The 23727-nt window shown below is 42.2% G+C and overlaps 2 protein-coding genes across 9 annotated transcripts in view; one reads left to right on the top strand and one right to left on the bottom strand.

The window, feature by feature from the left end:
• LOC309704975 (uncharacterized protein) overlaps positions 1-5143 on the bottom strand; it is a 136599-nt gene extending 131456 nt beyond the window's left edge. For all 7 annotated transcript variants that reach the window (XM_082530536.1, XM_082530541.1, XM_082530538.1 and 4 more), the window contains exons 1-2: positions 5107-5143; positions 4887-4964 (exon numbers count right to left, since the gene is read on the bottom strand). In XM_082530536.1, the coding sequence (XP_082386662.1) occupies positions 4887-4964; positions 5107-5120 (92 nt within the window). In that variant the 5' untranslated portion in view covers positions 5121-5143. The remainder of the gene's footprint in view (positions 1-4886; positions 4965-5106) is intronic.
• A 147-nt stretch (positions 5144-5290) lies between these two features.
• LOC309704965 (heat shock 70 kDa protein 12A-like) lies at positions 5291-10918 on the top strand. 2 transcript variants are annotated; one of them, XM_082530510.1, is made up of 5 exons: positions 5291-5593; positions 8250-8471; positions 8546-8717; positions 9021-9194; positions 10830-10918. In XM_082530510.1, the coding sequence occupies exons 1-5, from the start codon at positions 5312-5314 to the stop codon at positions 10835-10837; spliced, it is 858 nt and encodes a 285-aa protein (XP_082386636.1). In that variant the 5' UTR covers positions 5291-5311; the 3' UTR covers positions 10838-10918. The 2 variants fall into 2 exon arrangements, with proteins under 2 accessions (XP_082386636.1, XP_082386635.1); XM_082530509.1 differs by lacking the exon at positions 10830-10918 and having other exon boundaries at positions 9021-10611.
• Positions 10919-23727: the final 12809 nt, after the last annotated feature.

Raw genomic sequence — 23727 nt, 5'->3', positions numbered from 1 at the left:
TGGCTGAGGATCTAAATCTCTTTTATGCCCGTTTTGATAGGGAGAACACCGACCCTGTCCTGTCCCCTCTCCCCTCAACCGATCCTGCTCCAGTCCTGAGCACTCATGAGCTGAGGCGTGTGTTCCGGAGCATTAACACCAGGAAGGCGGCCGGGCCAGATGGAGTGCTGGGCCGGGTGCTAAAAGACTGTGCTGCGGACCTGGCGGACGTCTTCACCTCTATATATAACACCTCGTTGTCCTGTTCACTGGTACCATCCTGTTTCAAAGCAGCAACCATCGTTCCCATCCCAAAACAGTCAAATGTCACATGTCTGAACGATTTCAGACCTGTGGCACTCACCCCCATTCCCGCCAAATGCCTGGAGAGACTGGTCATTAAACACATCAGAGCTGCTTTTCCACCATCCCTGGACTCGCACCAGTTTGCATACAGGGAGAACCGGTCAACCGAGGATGCGATCGCCACAGTGCTGCACACATTACTGAAGCACTTGGAACACAGGAACACCTATGCACGGCTCCTCTTTGTAGACTACAGCTCGGCTTTTAATACCATCCGGCCATACAAACTCCGTCCCAAACTCCACCAACTGGGACTTAACTCCTCTCTGTGCAACTGGATTGTGGACTTCCTCACTAACCGTAGACAGAGTGTCAGAGTGGGTAAGAACACCTCTTCCACCCTTGTGGTCAACACCGGTGCCCCTCAGGGGTGTGTTCTGAGCCCTCTGCTATACACTCTCTTCACCCATGACTGTATTTCCTCCTGCGCGTCCAATCTCATTGTTAAGTTTGCCGATGACACTACAGTGCTCGGACTTATATCCAACAACGATGAGACAAACTATAGGACAGAGGTGCAACAACTAGAGTCATGGTGCCACGACAATAACTTGGTCTTAAACACCAAAAAGACCAAGGAGATCATTGTAGATTTCCGGAAGAAGGGTCATAACAACCATCTGCCTCTCTTCATTGGCAGTGAGGCGGTGGAGAGGGTGAGCAGTTTTAAATTCTTGGGGGTAACTGTGACCGAGGACCTGTCCTGGGGCAACCATATCACCTCAGTTGCACGGAAGGCCCAACAGCGCCTCTACTACCTGAGGAGACTGCGGAGCACACACATACCCAGATCTCTGATGTTGAACTTCTACAACTGTGCCATCAGCAGCGTTCTGACGTATGGATTTCTAGTGTGGTTCCCCAGCTGCACCAAGGCCAATCAGCAAGCACTCCAGCGGGTGGTGAAAGAAGCTGGCAGAATTATTGGAACAAGTCTGCCAGAGATCAGTAATATCTTCCCCACTCGCTGTCTGAGGAGGGTGCACAGTATCCTGCGGGACCAACATCACCCTGCGCGCCACCTTTTCCATCTGCTGCCCTCAGGGAGAAGGTACAGGTCTATACAGGCCAGAACATCCAGACTGGCCAACAGCCTGTATCCACAGGCTGTGAGGCTCCTGAACTCTCTGCCCCCCTCTCACGGACAATAACTATATCCAACTTCTTAATAGCAATGAACTGGTCTGCATTGGTGCATCATATCTTTATTCTCTTCCCCCTCCTGCCCCCCCCCCTCCTTCTTAAATAGATAACTATCATATCTGATATCATATCTCACAGTGCAATAATATTGAATGGGTTGCATTGTTGTACTTTGTCATGTTTCTCAGGTCTTTGTCTGATTTTCTACGAACATTACTTGTCATGTTCTCATGTTATTGCTAAGGATTGTCTTATTACATTGGAGTCACACTGGGTTAAATATGTACACTTGGGTTTTAAGGGGTATTTATTATTTTCTTCTTTTTTTGGGTTGTATGGAAGCCCCAAACGCAATTTCATTGTCCTTGACAATGACAATAAATAAATAAATACTAAAATACTAAAAGTAGCTGTAGATAATATTACATCTGTGGGATGATTATTGGTAATTTTTTCTCTAATGATAAAAATTTTATTTGTGAAGAAGTTCATGAAGTCATTACTAGTTAGCGTTAAAGGGATGGTTGGCTCAACAGAGCTCTGACTGTTTGTCAGCCTGGCTACAGTGCTGAAGAGAAACCTGGGGTTGTTCTTATTTTCTTCAATCAGTGACGAATAGTAAGATGTTCTGGCTTTGCGGAGGGTTTTCTTATAAAGCAGCAAACTATTTCTCCAGGCTAAATGATGATCCTCTAAATTTGTGACACGCCATTTCCTCTCCAGATTACGAGTCATCTGCTTTAGGGTACGTGTTTGAGAATTATACCACGGAGTCAGGTACTTCTGATTAGAGACCTTAGTTTTCACTGGAGCTACAGTATCCAGAGTCGTACGTAGTGAGGAAGTGAAATTATTAACAAGATAATCGCCCTCTGTTGGGTTAGCGTTCAGATAGCTGCTCTGCTCTGTGTTGGTACAGGGCATTGAAGATAACAGTGGGTGGACTATATTCTTAAACTTAGTTACAGCGCTTCCAGAAAGACATCTACTTTGATAAAGTCTACTCTCCACCGCTGTGTAATCAATTATTGTAAATGTAAATGTTATCAGGAAATGATCAGACAGGAGAGGGTTTTCAGGAAACACTGTTAAATGTTCAGTTTCTATGCCATATGTTAAAACAAGATCTAGAGTGTGATTAAAGTGGTGGGTGGGTTCTTTTACATTTTGAGAGAAACCAATTGAGTCTAATAACAGATTAAATGCCATGTTGAGGCTGTCATTTTTAGCATCTACATGGATGTTAAAATCACCCACAATAATTATTTTATCTGAGCTCAGAACTAAATTAGATATAAAGTCTGAGAAATCAGACAGAAACTCTGTGTAAGGCCCAGGTGGACGATAGATGATAAAAATTATATGAGCTTCCTTTGAAGGGTAGCTGGCCTCTCCCTTATAGATACGGTGAGAATTTCAGCCACCCGGGAGGGGATACCTACGTCGGGGATACCTATCTTGGCACCACCGTTGTGCCCGCTTGAACCAAACTACAAACTAAGAACTTAAAAACAAGGAAATGAGGACCAGGGATCACGAGCAATGGAAATCAGAAACACAGAAAACTTCACATAGCACATGGAAGTATATGATGGCATGACAAAAAAAATGGACAGAGGAAAAAACACAGAGCTTAAATACATAAGGGAGTAACGGGGGAATCAAACACACAGCTAGGACAAATCTGGGTTAAGGGGGGGGGGGGGAGCAAAACAAAATACACTAAACACAAGGCTGGGGTTAGGGTTAGGGTCTTGTATTATCTTATCCCCTAACCCTAACCCTAACACCAACACTAAACACAAGGAATTATCAAAAGAAAACAGGAAACACACAGACTGAAACTCAGGCTCAAGAGAGGCAAGCTTAACACAGTGTCTGGCGTTACAAAGCACATGTGTATTTATACGCAAGCACTCATATATATTCAAATAATTTAAAAAGAATGTTAATTTACCTGTTACTACCACACACCAAATCCGGTCATTGGTACTTGCTGGCTTGTGTAGCCACTAGGTAACAAAAGCTCAACACTGCGCCCAGCATCCTGGAGCTCTTCTGTTGTCTTTTGTACGTGTTTTTGAGTTTGTACGTGCTTTGTCTCATGGAGCCTCCGTAAATATACTTTTATTTATTCACTCCACATAAAATGTAATAAAAAAATCATATAATACAAGAACCAACTATTCACATTTCAGCTTTTAACTATTAAAATTTTCAGCTTTTTCCTTTTAAACAAATTTAAAGTGAAATAACACAAAACACTGCAAACCACAAGACAATTAAATATAAATAAAAATCTGAAAACAAAAAGAAGATGCACATTCTCTGTCATATGGGCCTGCATGAATAAAATTTCTGAATCCTTTATCATCCGCAACTGAAAATAGTTGTGGATGATTACTATACCTTTCTAATGTGTCCCTGGCTCTCTTTCTGTCTCTCTCCCTCCCGCTCTGTTCCTGTGCTACTGCGAGTTTAACTACCGCCCCTCCCCCCTCTGCCCAGTGCAAAGCACAAGGCTCAAGTGTGGACTGAAGCAGAAAAAAAGTGCGAGAGAGAGGGTGAGAGAAAAAAAACAAAACAAATAAGGAGCCGGCTTGCATCATTCACTTCAAAGAGTTGGCTCTAAGAGCCGTTTCGTTCGTGACCGACACATCACTACTATGGCGTGAAAACAGCAGACTGTGATTTACTGGGTATAAATTATATTATAATAAATATATTTTCATTGTCTTTTATTCAGATTGTTTACTTTATATGTTGTATTGTGAATTTATTTTTACTTTATATTATATACAGATTTTTTAAACTTTCTTTTAAGAATGATTACTATTTTTGGACTATACAGAGAAATAAAATGAAGTTTCGTGTATTATTAGCTGCTCTAATGTTACACAAAATTGATAGTATGAATATGAATGCATGTAGTCACTGTTCATAATCCTGCTGTTGCTGATTCATTGATGAGGAAATAATAAAGCTGCTGAGTAACTCTTTCACTCATTACCGTAATATAAAATGAACAGTGAGTTTTTGGATCACAGTTAAGATAAGATATGGCATCTCCGAGCGCTATGTTTAAGAAATAGTAACTTAGTATAAAGTTCCGGATGGCAGTTCAAGTATTTTCAACTGTGTTCTTCAGTAAATACACACTAAACATCTTACAAAGCAGCAGTTATATGTTTTTGGAAACATATTCCTTCTACAATATTTGTGATGACAAAAAGTTAAATAAAGACAAATGAATACTGAGTTGCTCAGTATCCATTGCGTGAAAACATGCTCAGTCTTAGCATGTTTTCACTTTCTCAGAAATGCAAAGGATTCAAGTTCTGAACGATGTTTGTTATCTGATCAGAAACATCAAATCTCAGCAAACAATAGTGCTGTACCTTTCTTCCTGATCTTCCTGTTCTTCAGGTTGACAGTTGATCCAAGACCAAAGTATCCTAAAGAACTCTCTTAAAGCTCTAAAAAGTAAAATAAAATGAAACATTTAGATGGCATCTTTATATGTTCCTGCTTTAATAATAATGGTATTCAATAGTTTGTGACAAAAATATTTGAATCTCATTAAAGTTGGTGGAATTTAAATTTGTTTTCTGTAGTTACCTAAAGCAACACATTTTGCTGCTCTTCCTGTCTTCCTGTCTAGCAGCACAGAGTTCAGTAAGCAGTATTTATGGATTCTACACACCTGAGTGTGTCTCAGGGTTGGAGTTTCAGTAAGCCTCGCCTCTTTTGTAGATAATAAGTATTTCAGTATTTCAGGACGTTTGTTTGTTTGCTCATCTCGATCTACCCACAGCTGTTGGTAATGGGTGACCCATTTGTGATAGCAATAGACTTTGGCACTGCATTCAGTGGATATGCCTTCAGTATGACCTCCAGGCAGGCAGACAGTGAGCCCCGTTTGAAGTACTGGGGGGAACAATATGGACTGCAGACCCCAAAGTGTCCGACCTGCATCCTCTTTGATGAATTTGAAGAATTTCTCAGCTTTGGTTATGAAGCCAAAAAGACTTATCTTAAAATGAGCGGTGATGAAGCCAGGAACAAGTTCTTCTTTGATTGCTTCAAGATGAGCCTCTATCAGAAGGTGAGACTATCTGATGGTGTGATTCACCAAAAGTTGATTATCTTCATCTGGATATAACAATTTCAGTGGGAGAAACGTTATGTCACTCATCCAAGTGACTTCTTCAGTCTCAGCTGTTCCTCAAGGAAGTTCCTCTAGAAACTGACCTTACACCTCATTGTTCCTTCAGTGGTGCTAGTTTCAGCCATTATGCAAATTTCCTGTTTATAAGATTGGGGAAACCTGCAGTCAGCTGAGACTGAAGAAGTCACTTGGATGACTGACGAAACGTTTCTGCCACTAAAAATGCTACGTCCAGATGAACAGAATCAACTTTTGGAGAGTTACTTACCTGGATGATGGAGCATGCAACAAGATGATGGTGTGATTGTTCTTCCTGTGAGGATCATTATAAATGACTTCTTTTGTGTAAAATGTTTTTTGGTTTTTTACAAGTGTTCGTGCTCCGTCTATTGTAAATATATACATAAAATAAAATGTAAAGTAAAGTGAGCTCTCTGAGACTCTGCTGTCATAAAGCTCCTCATCTGTTTGCATCCACACTATCCAACACTGGTACCTTGTGGCCACAGTTGGCATTTATAACATGAAAAGCTGAGGGTCAAAGGACCTAGTAGTGGTGAGGGGGGTGGGGGTGTCTGTGCAACTTTGACATTGTACACCTTGGGTAGACAAGTAAATGATTTTAAAATAGTTTCTAAAGAATATATATGCATACATATATGTATAAAACACACACACACACACACCTATATATATATATATATATATATATATATATATAGGTGCATTAGGTGTGGTCACTCCCTGTCACGGTCTGCGGTGGGCGGACCATGTGTGGGAGTGTGAGGTTCCAGGTGCAGACACAGACGAGGAGACAGTACTGAACTTGAAACGAAAAGCGAGCCTTTATTTGGGCTGATAAACGTGGCAAACAACAGAAAGCACTGAGGCAAGACTAAACTAGAAGCTGAACTGGGAAAACAAGGACTGATACTTAACTAAGACAGAGGGGAAGGCTAAGACAGGGTGACAATGATGCACATGACTGAGATAACTATGAACAGGACTCTGTGCTGGAACAACAAAGAACTACGAAACGTATACACGTAAGTAACATGGACATGACCAGCACACAGTCCTGAAACCTGGTGTCACATGGGGAAAGATGAAAAGACGACGCGGCGACGAATAAAGGAAGATTGAGGACTTTGTTACGAGTATATTGAAGGAGGGCACAAAAACAACACTGGTCCAGAAGAGTTAAGTCAAACAATGATTTATTGAGCACACACGTGGGAAGATGTATACTGCAACACCAGCATCGATCTTCTCCAAACAGCTCAATTCAGAACGGTTTCATTCATCAGGGTTACGCCCCCTCATGCGTCACAAATGAACATAATATGCATCAGTTACAGTAAATGGTCAATCTTAAACCCCTAAAATTAGACAGAGAAGTTCCTCTTTCTATCACACCTTCCATACAAGGCAATAAACTTAAAGCCCTAACGGTCTCTGAGGGCTGGTTGTTGACTCCGGTCATCTGTTACCAAGTAGACTAAAATGCAGTTAGAAGCTAAATGAGTTAAGGCCTCAGGCCTGGCACATTTCTAGATTATATGTGTATTGTAAGCATGTATTGCAGTTATCCTTCTATGCTCTAGTCTTTAACACAATAGATTGTGAAGACATCGCGCTTCACAAAGCTTAAGACCTTCTATAGACTAAGCAACAACTCTAAATGAGCACAAATACTATGCAATGTGTATGAAATACTTCTGGCCGTACCTGTAATAAAAGTTAACATAGTGGAAGGATCCTTAAATGAACATCTTCAATAAACAACTTTAATGCAATATCAATACTGTAAGAAATATTATTAATAGAATAATGCTATAAAGAATGTTATTAATGCAATTATAATAATGCAGGTTATATTGTAGCAATAAAATAATTTCCTCTATTTCCACAACTTAAATACACACATGAGGTGATCAGGGGAAGTGGAGACACATGAGAACACAGCTGACTAGAAGGAAGCATAATGACAATACAGGGGAGAGTAACACTAACTACAATGAACAAAGAACACCAGACTCTTCCAAAATAAAACCGGAAACAAAGAAATAGACATAGCACGAACTTGACAACGTAAGGCACAGACATGAAACACATGAAGGGCAGACGCACAGACCAGGGAGAGATGACAAAAAGAATTTAAGAAACAAAAGACTAAACTGGAAATTAACTAGATGAGCCAAACTGAAACTAGAACACCAATGAATACAAAATGATACATTAAAACTGACCGAGCACCATGACACTCCCAAGCTAGCCGAGCAGCTTCAGCAGATCCCAGGAACAACATTGGAAATCTCTGTCCAGAAGACCGACGTCCTAGGAGCAGCTAAGACACTGCACAGGACCCTCAAGCTCCCAGGCCTCTGGTGGAGGACCTGAGCTTGGAGGATAGACCATCCCCAGGGGCGAGAGGGGAATTTTTCTTTTCTTAATGTACTTTGTATAATAATTATATTTATGGTCAGATTGTCTGACTTATTCAAAGAAATAAAGGAAAATAATCTGAGGACACTCATGCTGTGTGTGTCTTTTCCAAAAATTAAAGAGCTAAGATCTTGTTAACCCTCTACAGAAACTCAGTGATCTGAAAATTCAGGCTGCAAATGGGAAGTTCATGAAGGCACTGAAGTTGTTCACAGAAGCTCTGAGATACCTGAAGGATAGCGCTCTGAGAACCATCGCAGAAAACACAGCAGGGAGGAAGTTCATAGTCTCTGACTTCACCTGGGTGCTGACTGTACCTGCCATCTGGGATCCTTCAGCAAAGCAATTCATGAGAGAAGCTGCTACTCAGGTAACAATGAGAAGATATATAGGTGGGCATCTTATAGTATTTCTCAAGTAAAGCACTGATTTTCCACCTTGCAGGCTGGGATTGTTCCTGAAGGAAAGGAAGAACGTTTGGTAATTGCACTGGAATCAGAGGCAGCCTCAGTGTGGTGTCGGAAGCTCCCAACTGACGGTTTCATAGCAGAAAACCATGGAAACATGAGACTGGAGAAGACTCCAGGAACACAATACATACTTGTTGATTGTGGAGGTACTGTAGGACAATCTCATAAGTCATTGTGATCCACTCTAAATTACATAAATTCTTCTGAGCCTATTCATTTGGGTGCATGCACACAAATACCTCAGAGTCTACATTTACACTTAGGACCTGCAATGTTTTGACAGTTATACGATTTTCATATTTTTTGGCCATAAACCACCATAAAAGACCTGGAGTGAGCATCATGGTGAAGTGCAGACTTTAGGTTGAATTGTTTAACACAAATGTTACAATAACTATTGAGGAAACATTGCTTTCACTTGCCAGCTTATCACTTCTTGTGTGTTTCAGGTGGAACCATTGACATCACTGTTCACGAAATCCTGAATGGAGGAGCCCTGAAGGAGCTGCACAAGGCCTCAGGAAATAATTCAGGAGGACAAACTGTGGACAGGAAATTCAAAGAATTCCTTCAAAAAATCTTCTGTGATGGTGTCTGGGATGAATATGAGAGAAGTTTTCCCAGTGAGGTTCAGAAAATAATCTATGATTTCATACTTTTCAAAAGAAAAGATGATGATGTTGAGATCAGCTGCCCGTTTAATCTGGGAACACTGGCTCTGAATATTCAAGACATAGAAAAGTTCTTTGAATCAGTGGGAGGTGCTTCCTGGGATGAAGGATCCATCAAAATCTCTAAAGAGAGACTGAGGTCTTTCTTTGCTGAGAGTCTGAATGGCATCACTGACAGTGTCAGAGAAATCCTAAACAAAGATCTAAAGATCGATTACATTTTGTTAGTGGGGGGCTACGCTGAAAGCCAGATTCTGCGCCAACATGTTATTGATCAGTTTGGTGATCAGTGTAAAGTTCTGTGTCCTTATAGTCCCCAGGAAGCAATCCTGAAGGGAGCTGTGCAGTTTGGAAGAAACCCAGCCGTTGTGGCATCTCGAAAATCTGCCTTTACTTACGGGTTTGAGGTGGCTGAAAGTTTTGACCCGTCCAAGCACAGGAAGGAGAAGAAATTAATAAATACAGGTGGCGTGTGGTGTGATGGCATTTTCCGGAAACTGGTAGAAGTCGATGAGGATGTTAGTTGGGATGAAACCAGAAAACATGTCTTAAGTCCAGCTAGACCAGATCAGACTGAGATGACGTTGACATTTTATCACACAGAAAGTAGAAATCCAGAATATGTCAGTGATGAGGGAGTAAATGTCACTGGTGTATTTATAGTTAGCATACCTGACACTACACGTGGCAGAAATCGTTTAGTTGAACTGAAAATCAAATTCGGTTTCACGGAAATGATGGCCACAGCTACTGATATTGATTCAGGGTTAAAAGAATCAATCAAGCTTGACTTCTTGACTAAATCATAAAGAAAAATCAAACAAATTCTTCTAAAGTGAATCCTTCAAAAACCTGACTACAGGTGACATTCAGAGGTGCAGACTGAAGGTTTCATCCTCTGGAACATAAATTGAAGAACCATGATCAACACTTACCGTCAGTACATTTTGTACTTTATTGTAGTTTTATCTGGTGATGACCAGATATCATATTATGGTTTTAAGCCAGTTTGTTTTATTTACTCAGATTACTCTCAAAGTGATGTTAAAGTGTTTTTGTTGTTGTTATGATGCCGATTGAAGGAAAATGATTTTTCTATTTTAGTCAAAGCTAAATTAGCATAATCCATGTCATACACCAAGCCGTTTTGTGTCAGTGCTGCTGTAAATAATTACTGGAGTGTTGATAAAGAAATGAATAAAAGAGAAATATAAGAAAATTGCAAAGTAATGCAGAAGATGTTCAGTTTCCCTCATGAATCAAATGAAAAAACAGCATTATATATTATATATTTGGATTTAATATATGACCTGCATGTACTCTTTGCAAAGCTGAATCTATTAATAAAACAGCCTCTCAGGAGCGAAAGAAAAACACTGATGTAACTTCATTATTACATGTTTGAGGAACTTTTTTACTGACCGGAATGCACTAACTTAAGCAGTAAAGTCCTGCACACCCCAAAAGACCTCAGCTCTCCATTGCCAATGTCAATGTCCAAACCGTGAATGTTCACTGGTGTGATGGTTGGTGGTTTCCTCCTGAAGTCGAACACCATCTTTTTCCTCTTTCTGTTGCTGATTGCAGGTGGTTGAGTTCACACCAAATAACGAAGTCGGTGATGGCCTTCCTCTGCTCCAGATTGTTTCCCTCTGGCTGAGAACTTCTGGAGGAGGCAGTTCATGGTGTTGTATCTGAAGTCCAAGGTGTGGGGGGTAAAAAGAAAGGGAGAGAGCACCGTACCCTGAGGGGCCCTCAAGTTACTAACATACATTTTAGAAAGGAAGTATATGTTCAATTTAGAAAAGAAGTCTATGTTACGGTTATGGGTTAGGTTTGTGAAAAAGAATGGAATGAATCCTCCCCACTTCATCCGACGACTGGGTGGTTGGATAGAGGGTCACTGGAAATGCACAGGCCACCACATGTCATGCGTAGCCCCCCATTCCCCTACCTCGTCTCAGTCCCCCTCCTTCGTTCCCTGGAAAGCGACCGTATAGCCCCCAGGAGACCCTGAGACAGCATCTTTGGTCACTCCCCATAATATGGGACTCTATATTTAGTGACTTACCTTTTGAGTATTGTAAAATATCTATCTTATGTGTTTGTCTGTGAAGGTTCTCAGTCATCCAGGTCATCGTAGTCAAAGGAGCTTGCAAAGAAAAGCATCTGGACTTCTTTAAGTTACTTGAAGACGTTTCACCTCTCATCCGAGAAGCTTCTTCAGTTCTAAGATCAAATGGTGGAGAGTCCGAGATATAAACCTAGTGGGAGTATCCCCCCACAGAGGGACAAAAGGACCCCCTGATGATCCTCTAATCGCCTGAGCCAAGGTGTGAAACTGGGTGTGGGTCCCAATCAGCCAGAGTTTCGGGTGAGTTCATTGTGAAACCTGGCCATTTGACCTTAGAACTGAAGAAGCTTCTCGGATGAGAGGTGAAACATCTTCAAGTAACTTAAAGAAGTCCAGACGCTTTTCTTTGCAAGCTCCTTTGACTATCTTATGTGTTGTTTGTCGTTGTTGCTGGAGGATGGCCGTGTAGCCCCAAGGAGACCCAGAGACAGCAACCTAGGTCCATCCCCCATACATAAATACCTAAATTTATTTTTCAGTTTTTTTTAGTTTTTATATTTATCTATTATCTGTTGTTTTTCATTGTCACTACAAGATGGCCGTATAGCCCCCAGGAGACCCTGGGACAGTAACCTAGGTTCATACCCCTTGTATAAATACCTATCTTTAGTTTTTTAGTTCTGGCATTTTGAGTGTGGCATGTATTAAATTGTTTGTCTGTTGGTGAAAGGGTTAGGGGTTAGGGATGTGAGATAGAACGCAATGAACCTCCCCACCTCGTCCGACGACTGGGTGGTTGGATAGAGGAACATTGGAGATGCACGGGCCGGCGCATGTCATGCGTAGTTTCCTGGACCTTGTCCGGTCTCAACTCCCGTCTTCCTCTCTGCTCCGTCCCTGCCCACTGAACTGTTTGGTGTTAGGTATTCTATTCTTATATCAATATTCTTTTTTTTTTGTTTCTTCCTTTTAATTTTCTTGGTTAGGTTAAACTACCACAAGGTGTTAACTGCACAGCTTTCAGGAGACCCTGGGGCAGCCGTAACAGTCCACCAAGTTTCTGGTTTTGGAGTGGTTATGGTTAAGGAAGCTGTCTGGGTTGCCTGTCCAACTTCTGTTGTTTCTATCTCCTGAAAGCAAACACGTGGGTTTCCTCTCATCAGATAGTGGAAAGAGGGTTCCTCTAATTGGTTGGGGGAAATCTCAGTTAGGTTTAGGCAAGAAGAAGGTGTGATTATGGTTAGGTTGAGGAAAAAGAACTTGTCCCACCTGAAGGAGGAATAGAGCATGCATGGGCCATCAACACTGATGGCTCCAAGCCCCACATCCCTCTACCTCAACTTTTTTTTTTTTAATTGTCCAGGTAAGAATTTTCTTTTACAGGTTGTGCGTTTTTGTGTCTGTTACTTTTCAGGTAAGTATTTATTTCCAATGTTGTTGTTTTTTCCGTGTCCGTTACTTCAGGTAAGTATTCATTGTTGTTTTTATACATTGAAAGGTAAATTTTTCTTTTTCAGGTTGTTGTTTTCATGTCCATAAGGGTTAGGGAATGAAGACTGACTCCTCCCCCTCTTTCAAAGGCAGGAAGACGTGCATGGTCCATGCCCCAGGTGACCCGTTGCTGCTGGAAGCTGGATGGCCTAGGACGCCACTGGTGCCTCCCACGACGGACCACCGTCCACCCATCCTCATCCTCAAAAAAAAGCCAACGAGCCCAATGGTCTTTTAGTTATTTTGTTGTTTTTTGTTTTTGTTTATTTATGTAGTGTGTTGATTTTTGTTGTTGTGGTGTCACCTTAAATTATTAAAATTTAATTATTAATTCAGTTGCAATTTCCCCATGAATTTTATGATATCCTTCCCAATTTTATCAACCCTATTTGTTATTCCAATTAATTACACATTGTAAATATTGAACCCCTCCCCCTTCTTATCCTCCCCATAAGGGTTGGCAAGGCAAGGCAAGGCAAGGCAAATTTATTTGTATAGCACAATTCAACAACAAGGTGATTCAAAGTGCTTTACAGAGACATTAGAAACAAAAACAGATAAAAGGCATGATTTAAAATTGATTAAAACAAGCAAGCAAACTAACTAATTAACAAACAAACTGCCACCAGAAGTTCTTAGGTGGCTGCCTCAAAACTGTTTTGCATGCTCCTGTGTCGCATACTGTTGTTGGAGCGACAGTTGAGGCTCATCAGCGTCGTGTTTCTGGCACAGGTTGTGTTATTCACACCTGTTCACGCGATCCGAATCCTTATCGTAAGGGGAGCTACCAGTCCCTCTGCGGACGAGCTACTTTCTATTTTAAATTCCCTGAATTTAAAATACTCTCTAGACCCAGTCTAGGTTGTGTTATTCACACCTGTTCACGCGATCCGAACCCTTATCGTAAGGGGAGCTACCAGTCCCTCTGCGGACGAGCTATTTTCTATTTTAAATTCCCTGAATTACTCCTTTTTTTAAATTATTTGAATATATTTGAGTGCCTGTGTATAAATACACAAACAATACACACATGCTTTCAATTGTGTAATTTAAGTGATCTAGTAGCTCTGCTTTGGAAGTTCAGTTCATGCTAGAAATGTGTTTTGGAGTTTGTACGTGTTTTGTCTCTAGGGGTCACCGCATATATTTATATATAAACATATATAAATAAAACCACTTTTTTTACGTTAGTAATTCCTTTTGTGCATAATTTTATATTATTGTGAATAATAAATTAATTAAAGCAACAAAACAACCTGAAGAGCCGGTTTGGAGCCGAAAGAGCCGGCTCTTTTTAGTGAGCCGAGCCGAAAGAGTCGGGTCTCTAAAAAGAGCCGGAAATCCCATCACTAATGACAACGGGGAGAGTTTAGACGCTCTCCAAGATTACATCGACCGCTGTTTTCAAGATTTAGTAATGAAGAAGGCTCAGGGTGCATCTTCCCCGGCCAAAACTGAGACGCCGTCATCGAAGAGATGTCGCCCGGCAGACTCCCCCGGTACAACATCGCCTGCCGGCAAAGACATCACAGACATCCTGGAGTCAATCGACAAGCGATTGTCCAGTTTCGATGCGAGGCTGTCCCTGGTGGAGATTTTACACCGGGAATTTAAATCTCTGAGAGAATCCCTGGAATTCAGCCAGCAGCAGGTGGAAACGCTTGCCGCTGAAAATGCCACGCTACGGGAGTCGGTTAAATCTCTCACCGATAACGTGACCCAGCTAAACATTGAAAATAAAAAAATAAAAGAATCCGTTATCGATCTACAAGCCCGTAGCATGAGAGATAATCTTGTGTTTTCTGGTATTCCAGAATCTGCCGGAGAGGACGCAGAGGCAACGGTGAAAAGCTTCATTAAAATCCACCTGAAGCTGCCGGAGGACACCGTAAAGAACATCGATTTCGATAGAGTGCATCGCTTGGGGGGCGTGCGGTCGCGGACCGGGAGACCACGGCCTATTGTGGCCAAATTCGGCCAATTCAAACAGAAGGAACAGGTGAAGAGTCGCGGCAGAGAACTGAAAGGAACGGACTTCAGCGTGAACGACCAGTTCCCGAAAAAGAGATCCTGGAACGACGCAAGGTCCTGTTCCCAGTTCGACGTAGCTTTATCCAGAAAGGCTCCCGTGCTGTCATCGCCGTGGACCGGCTCTACGTGGACGGACAGCTCTACCACGACCCCGGCACCACACCGTGGTTATATTGACTGCACTCCAGATAAGAACCCGCTACACTCTTTTCTTATTCATTCACACTCTCTCCTTTAACATGAGTTTAACCTAGTAATATCAATATGATGTCATAGCAGATATAACACCGTCACCCTCCGTCATTGCTTTAATTGGAATGTTTCCGTTTTGTTTCTTTTTTTTTTTGGTGTTGCTCACAGTTCATGTGGTTTCTTTCTTTCTCTTGTCTTTCACTGCTGTGATCACCCACTTCCCCACTCACCTACAAACAACACCCTCTATTTCTCCATATTTTCACACCACGATCACGCAAACACATCAGCTCAACGGCAGCACATTCACAACAGCCTCACAGCACGCACAGACTTGCAGGACACATAACACAAGCCACGCTTGTTCATATTAGTGAATATTCACACACATAGTCAGACTTATGGAGCCTCTCACCACACTTCTTTTTCTCTTTCTATTTACAAACAAGTGATGTTTCCACATCCTCTCCACCTGTCTAAACGAAACACCCAGCGTACATCATTAAACATACACACACAATTATGGGCATGCTGAGGTTTGTCACATGGAATGTAAATGGAGCTGGCTCCAGAGGAAAGAGGTTAAAGATATTTAACCAGCTTAAAAAACTACAGGCAGATGTTGTTTTATTACAAGAAACTCACAAACCTGTCACAGGTTTAAACGAACTTAAAACACCTGAGTTTCCTAACGTGTTTGCAGCCTGTTATAATTCTAGACAACGGGGAGTAGCAATTTTAATACATAAAAATGTTAATTTTACAGTACTCGATACAGTTATAGATCCAGAGGGTAGATTTCTAATTATTAAACTATCAATATTGAACAAAAAACTATGTATTGTAAGTATATATGGTCCAAATGTTGATGAACCCTCATTCTTCCACGGATTTTTTAGTGCACTCTCTGAACACCTTGATTGCACACTCATTCTTGGCGGTGACCTCAACCTTGGACTAAATGAAGACATGGATAGGCTCAACACAACAGGAACTCAGCGCAATTGGCAGTCCACAAATATAATCAATCAGTATATGAGCGACTTTGGTCTTGCCGATGCATGGCGCTCTCTTCACCCCACCAGTAAGGAATATACTTTTTTCTCGCATGTTCATCACTCTTACTCTCGTCTGGATTATTTTTTGGTCAGCAGCTCACTGCTGTGTGACATTTCAGACACTGAGATTCATCCTATAGCTGTCAGCGATCATGCTCCTGTATCTTTAACACTAATGCACAAGAATAACACAACGCCAAGAAAAAACTGGAGATTTAATATATCACTACTTAAAGATGAAGACTTTATTAAATATTTTAAAAAGGAATGGACTTCATATTTAGACTTTAATGACACTCCCGGAATATCTGCTTCTGTTCTATGGGAAGCAGGGAAAGCTGTGATGAGAGGTAAATTAATTTCTTTCTCATCACACAAAAAGAAAGAAGAAAACAAAAATATTCAGGAATTAGAAAAAACCATCAAATCACTAGAAGAAGCCTACGCGTGCAACCAAGATCAGGAAACATTGAACAAAATATGCAAAACAAAACTAGAATTAAATGAAATTCTTAATAAAAAAACACAATTCCTTATACAAAGACTACGCTTGCAGAATTTTGAACACAGTAACAAATCAGGTCGATTTCTAGCTAACCAGCTAAAAATAAATAAAGAAAAAACAACTATATTTGCTGCTAAAGATTTATCGGGGAACACAATATATGATCCTGGAAGAATAAACAACATTTTTAGGGATTTCTATTAAACTTTATACTCACCACAAATAAACCCATCTAAAAATGAAATTGATCTGTTTCTTGACAACGTAACTCTTCCAAAATTACTAGACAGTCAAGCAATGGAACTGGATTCGCCACTGACGCCAAGTGAACTCCAGGAAGCCCTGATAAGTATGCCCAATAATAAGGCTCCAGGTCCAGACGGCTTCCCTGCAGAATTCTACAAAGAATTCTGGACAATTTTGGCACCAGTATTCCACGGCATGTTGCAGGAAATCGAGGAAAATGGCAGACTACCACCAAATGTGAATTCTGCCAACATTAGTCTCCTGCTAAAACCAGGCAAAGACCCTTTATTTCCCTCAAGCTATCGTCCAATTTCTCTTTTAAATGTAGACCTTGAAATAATCTGCAAAGCTCTCTCAAAGAGATTAGAGAAAATGACCCCCCTCTTAATTCATCCTGACCAAACTGGTTTCATAAAAGGTCGGCACTCCTCAACAAACACTCGTAGATTACTTAATTTAATAGACTACTCATACGATAAAAACATCGAAACCATAATATTATCTCTAGATGCAGAAAAAGCATTTGACAGAGTTAACTGGAAATTTTTATTCGCAACTTTACACAAATTTGGTTTTGGAAACTCTTTCATAAACTGGATAAGAATATTATACAATTCCCCAACAGCTCGTATCAGAACAAATGACCAGACATCCTACAGCTTCTGTCTCCTGAGGGGCACCAGACAGGGATGCCCACTCTCCCCATCACTTTTTGCAATTTTTATCGAACCTCTAGCAGCAACATTTAGACAGGCTACAACAATTAAGGGCATAAAATGTAAGAACATAGAACATAAAATCAGTCTCTATGCGGATGATGTGTTGCTTTTTCTGCAAAACACACAAACCAACCTCTCTGAGGTAATTACTCTAATAAACTGGTTTTCAAGAGTTTCAGATTATTCAATTAACTGGCCAAAATCTACAGTTCTCCCCATTAACTGCTCCTTCCATAATTCTTCCTCTGCCCCACTGCAATCCGGAAATATTAAATATTTAGGTATTAATGTCTCTCCTAAGCTTTCAGACTTAACTAAATTAAACCACATCCCACTTCTAAAGAAAGTAGAAGGCGATCTGACTAGATGGAAATCTTTACCCATATCACTCATGGGAAGGGTCGCCACTATAAAAATGATGATCTTGCCAAAAATAAATTACTTATTTTTGATGATCCCTAACAAACCATCACAAGATTGGTTCAGATCTCTGGATTCATATATTTCCAAATTCCTTTGGAAAGATAAACCCCCGCGTATCAGCTTAAAAACGCTACAAAGAACCAAGGATAGAGGAGGATTAGATCTGCCTAATTTTTACCAATACTTCTTAGCCAACAGGCTTCAGTTCATCTCAGAATGGTTAAAACATACCTTCTTAGATGAGCCCTGGCTAGATGTTGAACAGGCACTATGCAAGGATCTAGAGATTTCAGACCTACCATTTATTAGCTCAAACATCAAAAGACATGAATGCTTTAAAAGTATCAACATCAGCTTTTCTCTGACAGCATGGTGGGAGTTTCTAAAAATAACGGAATCTTCATTAATCCCATGCAAACGTACACCTATCTGGAATAACCCTGACATATTACAAAACAATAATATGATTAATTTCCCAGAATGGAGTTGTAAAGGAATTAAATACTTAGAACATATATTAGAGGGAACAGAATTTATTCCATTTGACAGACTAGTTGCACAATATGGGATCAACAAGACAAGATTTTTAGAATATCAACAAATTAAATCCATAGTAAAAAAGAAATTTAACCTCAGTCAAGTTTAATTACAAACACCACTAAGTGCGGCACATTTTCTTACTCTTAAATCCCCCAAATTATTATCTAAAATATACAGAACACTTTCTAAATTAGATGAATCAATATCCCTTCCTATTGCAAAGTGGGAAGCAGATTTATCAGTCAGCTTAGACCAAAACTTCTGGTCTCAGATTTGCTTAAAAACCTTTAAATTAATTCAAAATCCCAGTCTGCAATTAATACAATACAAAATACTACATAGAGTGCACTATACAGGTCATCGGATGTTCAAGATGGGCTTTACATCTTCCAACAACTGCTCACACTGTCAAGGCAATACACCAGATAATTACATCCACGCTCTTTGGTTCTGTCCACCAGTGCAAAAGTTTTGGCGCGAGATATGTGAAGACTTATCAAAGTGTCTGAAATGTAACATTCCAACTTCCCCCTTAGTGTGTTTGTTGGGCAGCTTAGATAATGTCACTTCAGAAAACAATATAGCCCATATGGTTTTCACTGCCCTATGCATAGCCAAGAAAACAGTCCTCATGAACTGGAAAAATAAAAATAATCTTAATTCTAACCAATAAAGAAATTATCTATTAGATTACATTAGTCTTGATACAGCCTCTGCCACCACATCAGATCAATTGCTCTGGGCTCCTTTTATCAGCTCCATCACCTAGTGGGGGTGGGGGGTCATAGTTTGGTCCCGCCTTCACTGTTGTGACTGTGTGGGGGTAGGGACAGGCTTAGGGCATCGGGGGGTTCCCCGGAGGCATCTTCCTTGGGGGGCTCAACCCGGGGTAGCGGTCATGTCCGGTTGGGGGCTCTGTTGGCTCTCAGGTGACTGTTTCCTCGCGGCTGCGTGCAGCCGGGCTAGGAGAGGGTCTGTGCTGACGGACGTGGGTTACTGACCTGGTAGCCTGGCTGCCCCTGGGTGGGTCCAGGATGGGCGTGAGGTTCTGGGGGCGCTCCGTCTCTGGGCTGGGGCCCGGGCCGGGCCTCGGGGGCTTGGGTCCTGGTTGGTGTGTTGCCGGGGTTGTGGGCGGGTGGGTGCATGGGGGCCCAGCCCTGGAGCAGGGTGCCGCCGGTGCGTCGAGCCACCTGGGGGGCTCTTCAACTGGTGGGGGAGATGGTCACATCTGCAGGAGCTTTCCTCTCTTCAGGGACTCTCTCTGCAGGAGGGGGAGATACAGGAGAGGTGGAGGAAGATCTCAGCCTGGGCGTTTACTGTCTTATGTAGTCTGGAAGATGAGTGGATGGTGGGGTGGGTGCAGTTTTCTCTGTGGTGGGGTTGGGTGAACTGTCCCGGGCTCTGTGGGGCCGGGAGGCGCTGCTGCACTGGGCCCCGGTCTGGATGGGCCTGGGCCCCCTTTCCCTGGTGGGTCGCGGAGTGTGGGAGTGCCTACTGAGGTCAGCGGGGGAGCTGGCCCCAGGGAGGGGTTACCTGCCCCTCCCTTCCTTCCCTCCCCATCTCCAGCTGCCTCCCTCTTCCCGCTCCACCACAACCACCCACACATGTAGGGCCTTGGAGTAGGGGTATGTCACCAGGGTGTAGAGGAGGCTACCCCCCCCCGTCCCCTTCCGGCTGCCTCTGCCTCAATTTTATCCCACAACTTAGACATTCACATTATTCACACTCTCATTACACATACATATAGGATCTTGGGGGTGGGCACAATCACGGAGTCCATATTACCATCAGGGTGTACACCTCACCCCTGGCGTCGTTGCCCACCTCTCAATTTTAAATACACTTAGACATTGAGGGTTATCAGGAGGGACTATGCGCTTACCTGCTGCTCCTTGGCAGGTAGTTCCATGCCCTCCTGGGTTTTAATTGCACCTTAGAACACACATTCATCAACACTACAATGAGCGGGTGGAGGGAGGTTTGGAGTCTTCTCCCACCCCCATTCTCTGCGGCCTGCTGGAGTGGGAGGGCTAGGAGGAGTTGGCCGTCCGACTGCGGTCTGGAGTGTGGGGCCTCCCTGCTGCTACGGAGTCGGGGTGGTCTGCCTCTCCCCACCGCAGGGAAAAGGGTAACACCACCTGGGTCTGGGTGCAGTTCCCCCCTCCAGGGGCAAGGGTACCTAGACCCGGTTTGTAGAGTACGCTTGGGGAGTGTGATCGTGTGTACAGCGTCTCTTTATGTCTGTCTCCACGTTGGTTGAGTGTGGAGTGAGTGCATATGAGAGCATGAGGGGGGGAATGGATGTTTGTGTCTGTGTGTGCCTGTATGTCTGTGTCTATATGTCAGGTTGGGTATCAGACACCACCTCTCTGGGGACACCTCAGGCCCTCCAAGGTTTGGAGGCCTATCTCCACCCACCACCACTTCCCCTGCCGGTGGCGGACTCCCTCAGGTGTCGGTGCGTTGGTGGTTCTTTGTGTCTGGGGGTGGGCGTCCAGGTACACACCGGCTCACTCCTCGGCGGCCGCTTATCGGGGCCTGGAACCTGGGGCTCGCTCGGACCACTTCGGAGGTGGGGTGCCCCCGGCCTCTCGGCCTGGGGCTTGGTCACTCAGGCACAGCTGGCTGCCGGCGGAGCTCACGGGCGCGTCACTGCAACTCCCCCTGGCTTCTGCTCCGCGGCTGCTGAGTGAACCCTCATCTGGGACTCTCCTCAGCTCTTACTGGGACAGTGGCGCGGCTGGCCCTCTGTTGGTCTTCCATGGTCTCTTGTGTTCTGGGGGCCTCTGGATGTCTGGAGTTTTGATCTCCCCCATACCTGCTTCATACCCTGGAGGACGGGGCTGTGGCCCCCCCACACTCCCTAGCAGATCCTTACATGGAGAAACCTTTGGAATACAAGCACGCTGATCCACACAGGTATGCACACGGGTGTTCACTGCTCGTAGACTTAAATTACACCTTTCTTGGCTACTACTTCGAAGCACATCTGTCCTGCGTGCTGCACAACAACATTGAATATTTAGTATTTACTGCTGTTTACACTTAGCTAGATTAATGCGATGGTGTTGTGTTTAGTATGTTGCTTTGTTTTTTTTGTTTTTTTGCTTGTTTTCTATTCTTCTCTCAACAGGTGATCCAGGAGATTTTTATTTTTTTTCTCCCCCCTTTCTCACTGTCCCTCTCCCCTTCTGTTTTTCCTTTCCTTCCTCTTTCTTTCTCCCTTTCCTATCCCTCACTCATTTCTGTCCCGTCTGTAACATCTGAAAATAAAATATAATAAATAATAAAAACAAAGATCGACCAAATGGACCAATACGGCAATGCCACGATGATCCATTTGGCAAAGTAAATCCATTGGGTATCCTTGTTGGTCTTCAGACAACAATTCTGATGGCTAAAGAACCAAATGGGACAGGCAAAAAAAAAAAAAAAAAAGCAAACCGTGACAGCTGAGCTTTAACCCATAGCTCTTTTCAGTAGTGGACTTAAATTCACTTGCATACACTTTGACAATACATGATGAATACAGTTTAAGATTTCCTTTTTTTTATTTCTTTTTACTCACAATTAAATTTTTCAGATCATCATTTAAATTGTAGACATAGATAACACAGGTAAACAAAAAATACAGTTTCTTGAATGCGTTTAATATAAAGGGGTACATGTGTGCATATTCTCCATCCCCGCCCTGCCACCTCATGCATCACATATCATATGTAATATTTACTTGTGTGTGTGTGTGTGTGTGTGTGTGTGTGTGTGTGTGTGTGTGTCTGTTAACAGTCTTTTAGGAAGATGCCATTAATGAAGTATATGAAAGGAAACAGCTGCATACACCCAGGTCAGCCTGTGGTGGGCCTGCTTCAGCAGTGGTTGTCTTGTAGTAAATAGCTGAAACACCCAGTGGTCATTAACAAAACAAGGCAAGTACTCAATGATTTCAGACTGCAACTCCTAGCTCTATTCACCCTTTAAAGCCGGTCGGAGCGGGCACGCTCCGTTTTGCGTAACTATTTTTAAATCCCTGTAGCACTACAACCACATAAGGTAGTGCAATAATTTTTTTTGCATATGAAACCGGAGAAGTTGTACTTACATCTTATGCCATCAGCTTGTCCTGGGTCACAGTTTCCGTCCACATATAGATGTGCAAAAACTGCATAAAAAGCACTTGCAGCAACAAAAACATAATATTCCAGAAACATGCTTTGCCAATCCGATCAGCTGTTTCGAACGCTTCCTACGTCCATCAGCACAAACTATCACATGTCCGCCAAGTCCTGCCCGAAACCGGAAGTGATGTCATTTTGCGGAAATGTAGTTTTTTAACAACAGGGCCTTATGAGCCTATACTTGTGTTTTTAAAAGTTATTTTTGACTTTATGACTTTCTGTGTCGTTTCTCGGATGCTTAGAACTCGTATTGCACTGCTGGAAATAGTTTATTTTGATGCATATGCTGTTTTTTTTTTTTCAAATTTGCATTCTAATATTTATTTTCCTTTTTCCTGCAATATATAAAAATTGGTGTATTTCTAAAAAGAAAATTATGAAGACACTCAAAATAAATTTCCTGTGGTGGAAAACTATTTTGTGCAACTTTTTTGTATTTACAGTTTTGAGGGATAAGCCTCTTAAATTTCTCTAACTAGAAATATATGTTAAAAAACCAAAAATGATTTTTAATTTTTTTTGTAGTTTATTGCACTTTTTTACAATTTATGTAATTAATATGATGTTAATACAGACATATTAATAGAATTTGGGCTATAATGGTTGTATTGATGTATATCAACTTGAAATGCTCCAAAAATACAGCATGTAAAAATATAAGCTCTGGCGGACTTGGTTCTATGGTAGGTCTTAAAGGGTTAACCTACCCCATTTAATTCTGTCTCAGTCTGTGGTTACCAGACGCGTATTCTACAGGATCTGCTGATGGTGAGTCTGTCCCTGTTTCTTTTACAGGAGCTCTGATTCAGGCCTTCTCCAAAAACTATTTACCCTATTGTGAGCCTAATGGAGACAACGAACTTCAGGACATAAGCGTGGTAGATTTCTGCAGCACAAAAACAGCTTAAAATGTAAAGGTGGCTTTGCACATTTCTGTGAATAGGCTATATGACTGCTGACTGCTGGCAAGATGGCAAGATGGCGCCGAGTATGGCAGCCTCGTCGCGAGCTCCCCCAAGCAACGGCTTTCT

The sequence above is a fragment of the Aulonocara stuartgranti genome, assembly GCF_965226115.1.
Source record: "Aulonocara stuartgranti genome assembly, chromosome: 4".
Lineage (NCBI taxonomy): Eukaryota > Metazoa > Chordata > Actinopteri > Cichliformes > Cichlidae > Aulonocara > Aulonocara stuartgranti.
Note: the sequence above shows the minus strand (reverse complement) of the source record. Positions and strands in the feature narration are given on the sequence as shown.

What these genes read in the sequence shown, in the direction of transcription:
- LOC309704965 (XM_082530509.1), top strand. Translation starts at nt 5,312, where the DNA reads ATGGGTGACCCATTTGTGATAGCAATAGACTTTGGCACTGCATTCAGT. An exon ending in AGATGAGCCTCTATCAGAAG is followed by an intron (nt 5,594 to 8,249) that starts GTGAGACTATCT and finishes AACCCTCTACAG; the next exon opens with AAACTCAGTGATCTGAAAAT. An exon ending in CATACTTGTTGATTGTGGAG is followed by an intron (nt 8,718 to 9,020) that starts GTACTGTAGGAC and finishes TGTGTGTTTCAG; the next exon opens with GTGGAACCATTGACATCACT.